Here is a 12,516-nt window from a genome sequence, read left to right as displayed (position 1 = left end):
TCCAGGAAAGCCCCAGGCCTCATCTGAGTCACCTAGGCCTCGGGGTGCTTCTGCAGAAGGAGGAGTTTCTGAGGGGCCCCAAGCGGAGTCCCCAGTGCAAGTTGCGGGGTTTAACCCTGATATGCTGCCGCATGAACCGGGATTCCAGGAAAATCTGGCCAAGGGAATTCAGAAGTTTAGGGAGAAAAGGGCTGAGCTTGCGGCTCTGAAGTCTCTAATAAAGACCAAGAGGTATGAGTGCGCTAAGGCCTACAGCCTGGCCCGGCCCCGCAAGAAGGTAGAAATTGCTGCCCTGTGCGACAAACAGCGCACTCTGGAGCGGGAGCTGGACTTCCTTGGCAAGGGAATCGGTGCGGTAAAAGAATCCTTTGATAATGCCGAGCGGTTCCGGGAGATGGAGCAGAGACGCCAGGAGGAAAAATACAGGGCATCGCTGAGAAGCAGAGCCATTACTGAGGTGTCCAGCGATGAGGAGCCTGAAAGCTCTGGGGCCCTCCAGCCAAACCGGCCGGCTCCAAAGTGCCAAGGAACACCCACTGGCACTCCTACTGGTACCCCCACTGGTACCCCCTCAGGTACACCGGGCCTCCTAAGGGAGATCAGGCAGGTGGAGTCTCCTTGCTCCCTGAGGCCGCAAAAAATGGTCTTTTCTATGGAAGAAATTGAAGATATTGACCCAAAGGAAAAGGTAAAAGCGAAGGAAAAGAAACAGCAGCTGGAAGTAAGTAGCTTTGTCTACACAGAATCTGATTTCCCTGTCCTGCCCTCACCCCAAAATCAGCCTATGTCTATGGGTGTCTCCCAGGCTGCCCCTCAGTCAGCTGAGGATGTTGGGGTGCAGTCAGCCCCTGCTGCGTTGGCCAGTTGGGCACACAAAGCAAATGCCAATATGGCTACAGCAGGGAAAAGTGAGAATCTGCCATCTGGGAGGAATGTAGGGCAGCCGGCGCAGAACATGGCTGAAAGGGAGTCAGTTTGCCACACTGCTGCAAATATCGGTGCAGAACAACTAGCGGGCCCTGAGGGTGACATCTCACAGCAGCCAGAGGCCACTACATCCACTACTGTGTCTCTCCCAGACCAGGAAAAAGCCAGTTGTGATGGGAACAACTCGGAGCGGAACCATAAAGGCAAAGCTGCAGTCGCTGAGCAGCAGGAGGAACAGCGAAAGGGAAAGAAGAAGAAGGAGACCAAGCCTGCTCCTAAATCTGGCAGGAAGAAGGCGGCTGCAAAAGACTCTGCAGCGGACTCTTGTAGTTCAGCAATTCCAACTGCTGCCATTTCCAATGGTGCAAGTGTGCGTGGGCGTGACTGCAGTGAGGGGATCGGTGAGCGACTGCCTGAGGCTGGTGAGTGCACTGGGAATGTGAATTCTGTGGGTGTAAATGTGTGTGGGGGGAAAGTGTTGGGGGGCTCGGGTCCAACTGTGCAAGGGTCAAATGCTGTTGTGCAAGAGGTGAATGTGGGTGCAGATACAAGTGTTGTGGGTGCAGGTACGAGTGCTGTGGGTGCAGGTACGAGTGCTGTGGGTGCAGGTATGAGTGCTGTGGGTGTGGGTACAAGTGCTGTGGGTGCAGGGGTGAATGACCCAACTGGTGCAGTTAATGCCACAGCGGCGGGTGTGAGTGCAGCGAATGAGGTGGCGGGAGTGAGTGGCCAAAGCTTTGCTAATATTGTCCGTGGCAAGGCTAAAGGGCCTGGCAGTGTGAATGTGGCAAAGGTGGCAGTGAGTGGGGCGCGTGTGGGTGACAAACCTGCAGTGGGGAATTACCCCCGACGTGGGAGGATCTACCCCGCAGACTCGGGGAGGCGCAGGAATGTGGTGCGGTTGCAGTGGGAGGGGGAGGGTCCCTTGCCTGAGGGAAATAATGTTATTGATAAGATCTGTGATATGGGCTTCACTGCAAATGATATTTATTGTTTTGTGCATAACAAAGTTTTCAAAGATTATACCATCAGCTTCATGAGGCCCCAGGAGTTAGATGAATTCTGGGAAAAGTTTAGGGATGCCACAGGGATGTGGGAGGGGTTTCGGGCAGTGCCCGTGTCTAGGCCTGGGGTCTGCAAGGTCACCATTCTAATAGAGAATGAGTCCATCCCCCCCGCAGACCTTAAGATCTGGCTCAGAAGGTATGGGGATGTGATAGGGGAGCTGGAGAGGGACTTTGGGTACAGGGGGATATGGACGGGGGGGCTGGCAGGCTAAGGTGCGCCTACGCACTGTAGGCAATGTCACCCAGCACATCCCCAGCTCCGCATACATTGGCCGGGATTTAGTCTGCTGCTTTTATCCCGGGCAGCCCAGGGAATGTTGGAAGTGCGGCTCCACCAGGCATTTCAGTATTAGTTGCGATGTACTGAAATGCGCCATGTGCCTTGGGGTAGGTCATGTGGCAAAGCACTGTCCCAAAAGTATCCGGTGCAACTTGTGCGGAGAGCTCGGCCATGCGTACGGTTCCTGTCCTATGTCGTGGCAAAGCATTGAGGAGGAATACCGCAAGGAAATGGGGGTGCTGGAGTCCGAGGCCACACAGGGTCAGGTGGTTGGGGAAGCTCAGCCTGTGGCCTGATCCTGACCCCCCGTTCATCCCCCATAATTCATCTCAGCCTTCCCATGGCCCCCAGCCTCCCCAGGGCCCCCAGCCTTCCCGGGCCCCGCAGTCTTCCCGGGCCCCGCAGTCTTCCCAGGCCCCGCAGTCTTCCCGGGCCCCGCAGTCTTCCCGGGCCCCGCAGTCTTCCCGGGCCCCGCAGTCTTCCCAGGCCCCGCAGTCCTCCACATCCGTTAGGGCAACACGGGGAAGGGGGAGAGGACAACCTAGTGGACGGTCACTAATGTCCCAAAGGGTAGTTCAGGAGACCCCCCCTTCTGAGCGGCCTAGTGTGGCTAATAACACATTGGGGGATTGGGTTAAAGTAGGCGAACCCCAGAAAGCCACCTTGGCCAAACAAAAGGCTACCAACTCGAGTGGGGGGAATCACAGGAAGAAAGAGGAAAGGGCAGAGGGTGCCCATGCAAAGGAGGGGGCTGATCCCTTTCCTTTATCCGTAAATAGATTTGCTCCTTTATCTTGGGGGGAGAGGGCAGAGTTGGAGGAGGAGGAGGAGGAGCTAAACAGAGAGCTTGGCCAGTCTGATAACGCCAACTCTTCCTCTTCGGAATTTGAGGACATAAGTCCGGCTGAAGCTGAAAAGCTTCCATCTGGTCTCTCTGCAAAGAGGGAATGCTCTGACGATGATAGGAAGGTAAAAAGGAGGGTGGAAACCTCCTCATCTTAATCACCCTGTAAATGGCTGTTCCCCTCCGATACGCGTCGTGACCATTAATGTCGCGAGCGTTAAGTCTGTAGGTGCAAGAGACACGGCCTTCTTTTTCTCTCCCGAGTTGAGGCAGACATTTTATTTTTGCAAGAGACCAGATTATGCAATCTTCAGGTGCTCCATAGGGCCAAGAAGGAATGGGTGCACGGTCCTTCTTACTGGTCTCTTGCGGCCGAGATGTACAGCGGAGTGGCGGTCCTTTTTAAGACCAGTAAGGTAACAGTCAAACGGGTGATTGAGGTAGAGATGGGCAGATGTATGGTCTTAGACGTCCTGCTGAATGGGCAGAATCTTCGCCTTATTAATGTGTACGGTCCTCAGACCCTAAAGGCGAGGAGGGACCTGTTTAACAGGATTAAGCCCTTTCTTTTTACAGCCCGGCCGATAATTTTTGGCGGTGACTTTAACACCGTGACTAGGCCTATGGATAGGGGAGGTGCCGCAGGTCGGCTGGGCTATGATAGCATTTACCTGAATAGCATAGTTAGTCAGGCCGGCCTAGAGGATGTGCACATTCGCCACTTCCCTGACCGCACGGGTTTCACTTTTTATAGAGGAACATGTAGAAGTAGGATAGACAGGTTTTTTGTTAAACAGGACTTCATAGTGTCTCCTCCTGAGGTGACAGCCGTGGAGTTCTCCGATCACTGTATGGTGAGTGTGTCCTTGAATGTTTCAGAGTCCCCTCAGTGGGGAAGGGGTCTTTGGCGCCTGAATTCGGCCCTCCTGGGGGAGGAGTGTGTAAATCAGTCCTTCAGGGAGTTCTTTCAGGCTCAGGAATCCTTATTAGATCTGTGCAACACTAAGGCGGAGTGGTGGGAGATGGTCAAAAAGAGGGCAGCAGGACTCTTTCGAGGCCTAGCAAACAAGATACAAATTGATAAAGATCGTGCCTACCAATCTCTCAGGAGAAAGTTAGACAGACTGGTGTCTGATGGGGCCCAAGGTGGGGAAGTTGCCAGGGTCCGTGCCCTCATGAAGGAGTATCAGTATGACAGGTACTCTTCCCTGGTTTTGGAGAGGGACTACGGGAAGCACCACTCGCCCGACCCTTACCAAAACTGCCGGGAAGTGTTTTCCCGCAAGTCCATACACGGCTTGCAAAATGAGGCTGGGGTGCTAGAGACTTCGGTCCCTGGTATTCTCAGAGTTGTTAAGAACTACTATGCTGAACTCCTGAAGGGGCAGGGGCTCTCCCGGGCCAGTATGTCTTCCTTTCTGGAAGAGACCCCTATTCTGCAAGATGAGAATATTTCTTTTGACGAATTGGAGTGTGAGATTGGAGTTGAGGAGGTCAGGAAGGCAATTGAGGGCTTAGGCCTCAAAAAGTCTCCAGGGCCTGACGGTTTAACAGCCGAATTTTATAAACAGTTTGTTGATGTCCTGGCCCCTCGTCTCACAGAGGTATTCAATAGCACCCTGGAAGAGGGCCTACTCCCTCCCTCTATGAGACACTCAGCTCTTATTCTCCTCACCAAGGGTTTGGACCAGTCTAAGGTTGAGAACTGGCGCCCCATCGCTCTTCTCAATACAGACCGAAAGATTCTGGCAAAGGTCATGTTCAACCGCCTTTTTCCTTTTGCAGAAAGGCTGCTTTCCCCCTCTCAGCACTGCACAGTGAAGGGCCGCAGCACCTTTTCCGCTGTCCTTGGCATCCGGGAGGTCCTAGAGCGGTGCAGGATCTGCGAGTGGGGTAAGTATCTGCTGACTTTGGATCAGTCAAAGGCTTTTGATAGGGTAAACCATGAGTATCTCTGGTTGCTCCTTGACAGGTACGGTCTTCCGGGTAAATTTGTTAATTGGCTAAAGATTTTGTATAAAGGGGCCGAGAGTTTCCCACTTGTGAATGGTTGGTCCGGGGAGAGCTTTGGGGTTTCTTCTGGGGTCCGACAGGGCTGTCCTTTGAGCCCTTTGCTTTATGTATTTGCCATTGATCCCCTCATAAGGCGGATAGAGTGCGATGCATTAGCAGGGGTTCCTCTGTCTCCCGGGAGGGCCCTGAAGGTCTCCGCTTATGCAGACGATGTCACAGTAGTCGTGTCTAGTGGGGAGGAGGCAGAGACTGTGGCACGGGTGCTAAGGGACTACTCAAGGGCCTCTGGGTCCTTGATTAATCAGAATAAGTGCAAAACTTTCTGGATGGGGAAGGGAGATCCTGCCTTCGATCTTCCGGATGTCTTCCCAGTGGCCCAGCCCAAAATTAAAATTCTTGGTATCGAATTGGCCATGGCGATTATGCCAAGCAAATTTGGGAGGGCAAGTTGGAAACCGCATCTGTTCTGGTGAACCGGTGGAAAGGGTTGAAATTTACCCTCAGAGAAAGGGTGGATCTTATCAAAACCTACCTGATTCCAATCTTTTTGTATCTCAGCCATGTGTGCCTTTTGCCAGAAGCTTTCTACGTTAAGATCAAAGGTCTCTTCTTCCAACTGTTATGGGGGAATAAGACAAACCTCATCAAAAGAAATATTACCTACCTACAAAGGAAGGAGGGGGGTCTCGGTATGGTGAACCCCGTTGTGTTCTTCGTGAACACCTTTATTAAGTATAACTATAACAACCTCCTGTTGGAGAAGCCTCCTTTGTGGGTGGAGATCTTCAGAGTTTGGGCCCTTCCTTTTCTTGAGTGTTGGAAGAGAGGCGGCTTGGTAAAGAGCGTGCGTGCTCCTCATGCCCCTCTCCCGCCTTATGTTGCCGTGAGTCTGAAGGTGATGAGGCGGTGGTGTGTGTCTGTTGGGGAGATCAGGGCTTCTCCAAGAAGGGACATCGATAGGAGAGTCTTGGGTTCCTACTTTCATGCATCACTGGCCCTGAAAGACTGTCCAGACGAGGTGTTGAGATCAGGGCTCTCTTTAGTCAATTCCCCAAGGGTTCCCCCGAAGCTCAGGGATGTCGTCTGGCGCTCCTTCCACGGGAAGCTCTATGTTAATGGGAATCTGAAGTACAGACGCACTGATGACCGTGACTGCCCACGAGAGGAATGCTCTGGGGAAGTGGAAACGATGGACCACTTCTTGCTTCAGTGCCCCTTTAACATAGATGTTTACAAACAAGTCTCTGCTGCCTTGGGCATTCCTTGCCTCTCTGGTTGTAATTACCAGGAGTGGGCCTATGGGGCATTCAAGCGACACAGGGGGTATGATTTGGGCACTCTTTTCTTAGTCAGCTCTGTTGTCCGCTTTTACACCTGGAACGCACGGTGCAAGGTTTCTCTCAGGCGGGAAGTCCTCCCCTGTCCAGTGGTGGTGGATATGGTACTGGGTGAGCTCGGGAAGATACGCTCTTTGGAGAGACAAAGGATGGATGAAGCAAGGTGGAAGGGTCTGTGGAGGGGCATTCAGTTTGACCCACCGTGAGTCTCTTGCTAATTCTGATGTCTCTTTGGTGTTGGGCTAGTTCTTTTCACCCCCCTTAGATTTTTGCCTTCGTCGTATTTTTCTGATGGGGCTTCATACAGTTTTAGGTGAGTAGCCCAATCTTTTGCCTTCCTGGAGTCAGAGCCATGTTTTGTGTATATAGTTGTTTATAGTAGAGTGGCCCCCAGCCAGGCTGAGCCGCTCATTGAAGTTGAGTTAAAGTTGGAAATTGAGCAGCGTTGTGTAGCTCAGGTGCAACTATACATCAGCTTTGTAACATTTGTACAGTTGCCCACAGAGCAAGCGGATACGTTTTATGGATAAGCTAATTATGTTTACTGCATGTAAATCTATTTAATGCTTTTGCTTATTTGTTATGTTATTTTAAGCTTTATTGTATTAGGATGCAAGAACTCAATAAACAAAAATTTCCCCTGTACTAAGCACAATTCAGCAGGAACAGCCCCCTAAGTTTGCTCATAGCCTGTACAGAGAGATACCATAAAACTATGGCAGCATAGGTATTCCCCTGTACTAAGCACAATTCAGCAGGAACAGCCCCCTAAGTTTGCTCATAGCCTGTACAGAGAGATACCATAAAACTATGGCAGCATAGGGATTCCCCTGTACTAAGCACAATTCAGCAGGAACAGCCCCCTAAGTTTGCTCATAGCCTGTACAGAGAGATACCATAAAACTATGGCAGCATAGGGATTCCCCTGTACTAAGCACAATTCAGCAGGAACAGCCCCCTAAGTTTGCTCATAGCCTGTACAAAGAGATACCATAAAACTATGGCAGCATAGGGATTCCCCTGTACTAAGCACAATTCAGCAGGAACAGCCCCCTAAGTTTGCTCATAGCCTGTACAGAGAGATACCATAAAACTATGGCAGCATAGGGATTCCCCTGTACTAAGCACAATTCAGCAGGAACAGCCCCCTAAGTTTGTTCATAGCCATAACACTATGCAGCAGGAACAACCTGTCTCTTTTGCTCATATCCTATACAGAGAGTTGATATAAAACTACAAGGACCCCTGCACTAAGCACAATTCAGCAAATCATTTGAATGTATAGGGGTCTATTCACGCAGGGAGAGGGTAATAGATCAGGTTCTTGCAGAACTCCAACTGCCAACCTCCCCCTGGGGAACACTTTTTACCACATTGATTTCCAGCAGCTAAACACGTGATGGCTGCCTGTAAGCAGACGGACTCTGACACTGCTGTACATGATCCTTCATTCTGACATTCAACCCAACCCCATACAAACATGTCGCACATATTTCTGCTGCAAACTGGAAGGGGTCAAAACTAAGTTAAGCCATGCAGCAAAAATCAAATAATAAAGCATCATTGCAGATTGTGCCACTGAGCACATCCTATCCAGCTCCTCTCTGGCAGGGTGTTATTACTAACTTATCTCGCCTTGCCACTAAGAAAGAAGAGGCAGGCGATATTTGTGAAGGAGTTGGTTTGGCAGCAGGTCTCTAGAGATAACCACTGTTGGGAGGAGCAGCTCTGAGGTTTAGTCAGTGGAGCAGAATCTATACCCAGGGCTGTGCTCACCTGCTTTCACTTTGTGTTTATTTCCTGACAATATAAGGCGGCAGTGCCATGAAGAGACAGAAAGAAGCAAGTTAAAGATCAGGGCTTTGGGGTGAAGCAAAAATGCCACTTGTTGGACTCTCCTATCTATGAGGAACCCCCCCTGCAACATGCGAATACGGTGACCCACACACATGGAGTTCCACCGGTCCTGCGCCAGTAGCCGAGCTCCTTACCTGACCCGTCTCTGCTTCTGCACGTTCTAATGGAATCATGGAAAATTCTACTAACAGCTCCAGCTGCACGATAAACAAGGAGTTCACATTCCGCTACTTGTCTTCTGTTTACCTCGTTGTCTTTCTCGTCGGATTGTTTGCCAACATCTTTGGCTTGAGGAACTTGAGAACAAACCGTAAGAAGTGGACTTCTCTCAACGTCTTTATGCTGAACCTCGGCATCGCCGACCTCCTCTATGTCATCACTCTGCCGTTCTTCGTCTCCTATTACCTCAAGGGGGAAGTGTGGTTGTTTGGGCATGGATTCTGCCGCCTCGCCCGATGCCTCTTTCACGTCAACATGTATTCCAGCATCAGCTTCCTAACCTGCATCAGCGTCCAACGCTACCTGGGAATAGTCCATCCCATGAAAATGATGGGGACCTTTCAGAATCTGCGCCCCTCTGTTTATATCAGCGTGCTCATGTGGATATGGGTAGTCATTCAGGTTATACCCAGCTTTTTTATTTCCGAGAGTGACCCCAACAACGCCCACTGCCACGACTCCACCAGCAATGACAATCTGAAGAAACTGGAATACTATACACTTTACACAATGATCCTAACTGTTACTGGATTTTTTATCCCATTCCTTATCAACGTGGTGTGTTATGCCAGAGTCCTGTCTGTCCTCCGGCGAAATAAAAATATTGACCCCATTTTGAAGAGGAAAAGCATCAAGCTGGTCGCTATAGCGCTGTCCCTGTTCTTCATTTGTTTTTTTCCCTTTTATATTTTACGGAACTTCAATTTGTTCTCGAGACTTTGGCAGAAGTCGGGAACATGCTCGCCTTCCCTGAAGAGTGCCTATATTGTTTATCAGGTCACTCGGGGCCTGGCCAGTATGAACAGTGCCATCAACCCTATGCTTTACTTTGTGACCAATGAGACCTTTGCTATGAAATTCCGGAGGATACGGAGGAGCACCTTGCGTGCTTTTGTCTTTCTCGGCCGGAATCGGGATATTAATCTAACTTGGAACACTGAGCTGAAAATGATATCAGAATCAGAGGCATAATCATGGGGACACCAGACCCAGCTAGCTGGGGACCCAGGGGTATAGAAAGCCTGATTTGCAGTTTTAATGCAAGTGTGCAGGGTCCTCTTTAGTTGTGATGGGCCCTTCTGCCTTTAGCTGTGAGTGGGTGCTGCAAGTTGCACCAATATAAATTGTCACCATCATGCAGTCTTGCCCTATTGTACCTAAATTCTCCTACCTGTAACTTTTGGTACTTAGATCAGTCTCCTTTATTTCCAGGACCCAATGATATGGCCTAAACTGATTTTGCTTTGGAGGGAGGGGGGGGGGGGGGTCATTAACTTCTACCCACTCTACTGAGCTGGGGTTCTCATTCAGTATCTCTGGGATTTATGCACTAACATTTTATAGAATCCAGCTGTTCATGTCAAGTATTATCTACCCTGTACATTCCACTGACTCTCAAATGGTTTATTCGTGACAGTATTAAATATATTATCATCATATAGGCACTGCTGTGTAAATGGTACCGACACATTGCAAACAGAGAATTATGCAACGATTTTCTTCTCCTTTCTGATTATTATGTTATACGGCATACATAAGGAGGAGATATTACCTCTAGATTTCTACTAGTCCTTTCATTGTGTTAATATAAACATCAGATATTCAGCACAGAAAGCCTTAATTGTATGTATATATATATTATTTATATGAGTGAGAAGTTAAATTTCACCCATAGTAACCAATACAAAAGTGCCCCCCCCACCCCAGGGGTAGAATGAAGGTGATGCAAACAATGGCAGAATGCAAAGAATAACTGCAACTAAGAGTCTTGGTATTGGCTTTACTTTACACATAGGGGAGACCCATTGTCAGGAAACATTGTTTTTCTCATCTATTAAACAATAAGTAACTCTGTACTTGCCATATCAGCCAGTATAATAAACTTATTACACCTATTATTACAGTGTCATTAAGATAAGAGTCCAAGGGGCTCATTTATCAACACTGGGCAAATTTGCCCATGGGCAGTAACCCATAGCAACCAAGCAGTGATTAGTTCTTTTCAGCCAGCTGCAGGTAGAACAATAAATGCAATAGTTTGATTGGTTGCCATGGGTAACAGCCCATGGGCAGATTTGCACCAGTGTTGACCCTCAGTTTGAGTGATTACAGTTTCACGCTGCAGTTGGTCACTTTCAGTCTCTTGGGGGGGGCAGTTGGGGGAGGTCTCTCTGGATCTCCTGACATTTGCATTGGACGACCTTAGACAATGCCCGATCCACCCTAAATACTGCGAAGCCCCATCTAAAGCTGGTCATACTGTATATGGGCCGATGAAGCTAGCATCTTATTGGCCGATCCCACTCTGTATGGCCATCTCTAATTGGGACATTTTCAGAATACAGAATTAATTTACACTTAACACTCTTTAATCCTAAATAATATCTCCACCCCGAACTCTTCTACCAATTTGTAAATGTGTCTTTTGGGCCTATGTTTAGGCAATATGTCTTCCTAAATATTGGGAAATGATTTTGCCTAATTAATGGACAGTATTTTCTCTTGAATTTCTGTGTTCCCGTCTGTATATTTTGGCAGCGCCGCTAGATGAAGCTCAGCAATTGTATATTTACATTATGAGAGAGAAATGTTTATATTTGGTGAATGTAATATGTTGTGTAAGCCTTGTAAATAAAGGAACACATACTGGCAAGTATTCTGCTGCAAATGTACAGCTTCTTTTATCTGGTGTGAAACAAACACAGGTATTATTATTAACATTTATTTATAAAGCGCCAACATATTCCTCAGCGCTGTACAATAAGTGGGTTCCATACATTGGACATACAGAGTAACATATAAAGCAATCAATAACCGATACAAGAGGTGAAGAGAGCCCTGCCCAAAAGAGCTTACAATCTACAAGTATTCCCACTGACCCCTGTTCTATACTTGTGCCATAGCTCCTGTCCCCCATATCTTATTATTGGCCCGGCCTGTCGGGACACTGGGGAATATACAGGTGGGCCTTAGCCCCATTGGCCCTTCTCCTTCTCTACAATCTAAACTCCTTTGGGACATTCTGTTTGTTAAATATGTAGAAGGACCACTGTTGGCATTGGTCTTTGTAGGGGAAGCCAAGGCTCCGAAAGGCTCGGGCATTACCCCCAAAATACATTAACAACTACAGGTATAGGACCCGTTATCCAGAATGCTCGGGACCAAGGGTATTCCGGATAAGGGGTCTTTCCGTAATTTGGATCTTCATACCTTAAATCTACTAAGAAATCAATAAAACATGAATTAAACCCAATAGGATTATTTTACATCCAGTAAGGATTGATTATATCTTAATTGGGATCAAATACAAAGCACCGTTTTATTTTCACACAGAAAAAGGGAATCAATTTTAAAAATCTGAATTATTTGATTAATGTGGAGTCTATGGGAGACAGGCTTTCCATAATTTGGAGCTTTCTGGATATCGGGTTTCCGGATAACGGATCCCATACCTGTACTGTGATATTGTGGGCAGCAGTTTTGTAAATGTGTTGCTCATAGACACAACGGGGGTCTGTCTGGGGGGTCTTCCAAAGTAAAATGATTGTTTATTAAAGCAGTAGTGACTATCTTGTATGGCAGTGGTTAATAACCAGTCTGTGCCTAGGGCCCCCCTTTAGCTCATGGAATGAGTACAGATACTGTACAATATCAGAGTATCAGCCATTCAGCCGTAGCTTCAAAAGAATGTAAGACGGCAAATACATATTCAACCCAAATATCAACGTAACAGACCTTCCAGCTTCTTTTCGGTCTCCCAGCCTTTTTCCAGAAACGTTTTTTGGCACAAGGCAATTTGGCTACAACATTTCATATGAGAAAGCTCAGGCACGTGCACTGAATCCTAGCATGAATCTCTTCAACTGCAGCACAAGGATTAGAATACTTGAAATATAATGGAATTTTGTATAGATGTTATTATCCCTTATTTATACAGTGCTGGCATGTTTGTACAATGCTTTATAGAGACTG

General features: G+C 48.3%; 1 protein-coding gene across 1 annotated transcript; it reads left to right on the top strand.

Annotated features, from left to right (window-relative positions):
- Window positions 1–7,820: 7,820 nt before the first annotated feature.
- Window positions 7,821–11,202, top strand: LOC100488660 (P2Y purinoceptor 1). The gene has a single exon (XM_002933161.5). It carries the CDS (start codon window positions 8,497–8,499, stop codon window positions 9,514–9,516), a length of 1,020 nt encoding a protein of 339 aa, XP_002933207.2. The 5' UTR covers window positions 7,821–8,496; the 3' UTR covers window positions 9,517–11,202.
- The last annotated feature ends 1,314 nt before the right edge of the window (window positions 11,203–12,516 follow it).

This window comes from Xenopus tropicalis, chromosome 10 (assembly GCF_000004195.4).
Source record: "Xenopus tropicalis strain Nigerian chromosome 10, UCB_Xtro_10.0, whole genome shotgun sequence".
Classification (NCBI taxonomy): Eukaryota; Metazoa; Chordata; class Amphibia; order Anura; family Pipidae; genus Xenopus; species Xenopus tropicalis.
The sequence above is the reverse complement of the archived record's forward strand: the minus strand, read 5'-3'. Positions and strand labels throughout refer to the sequence as shown.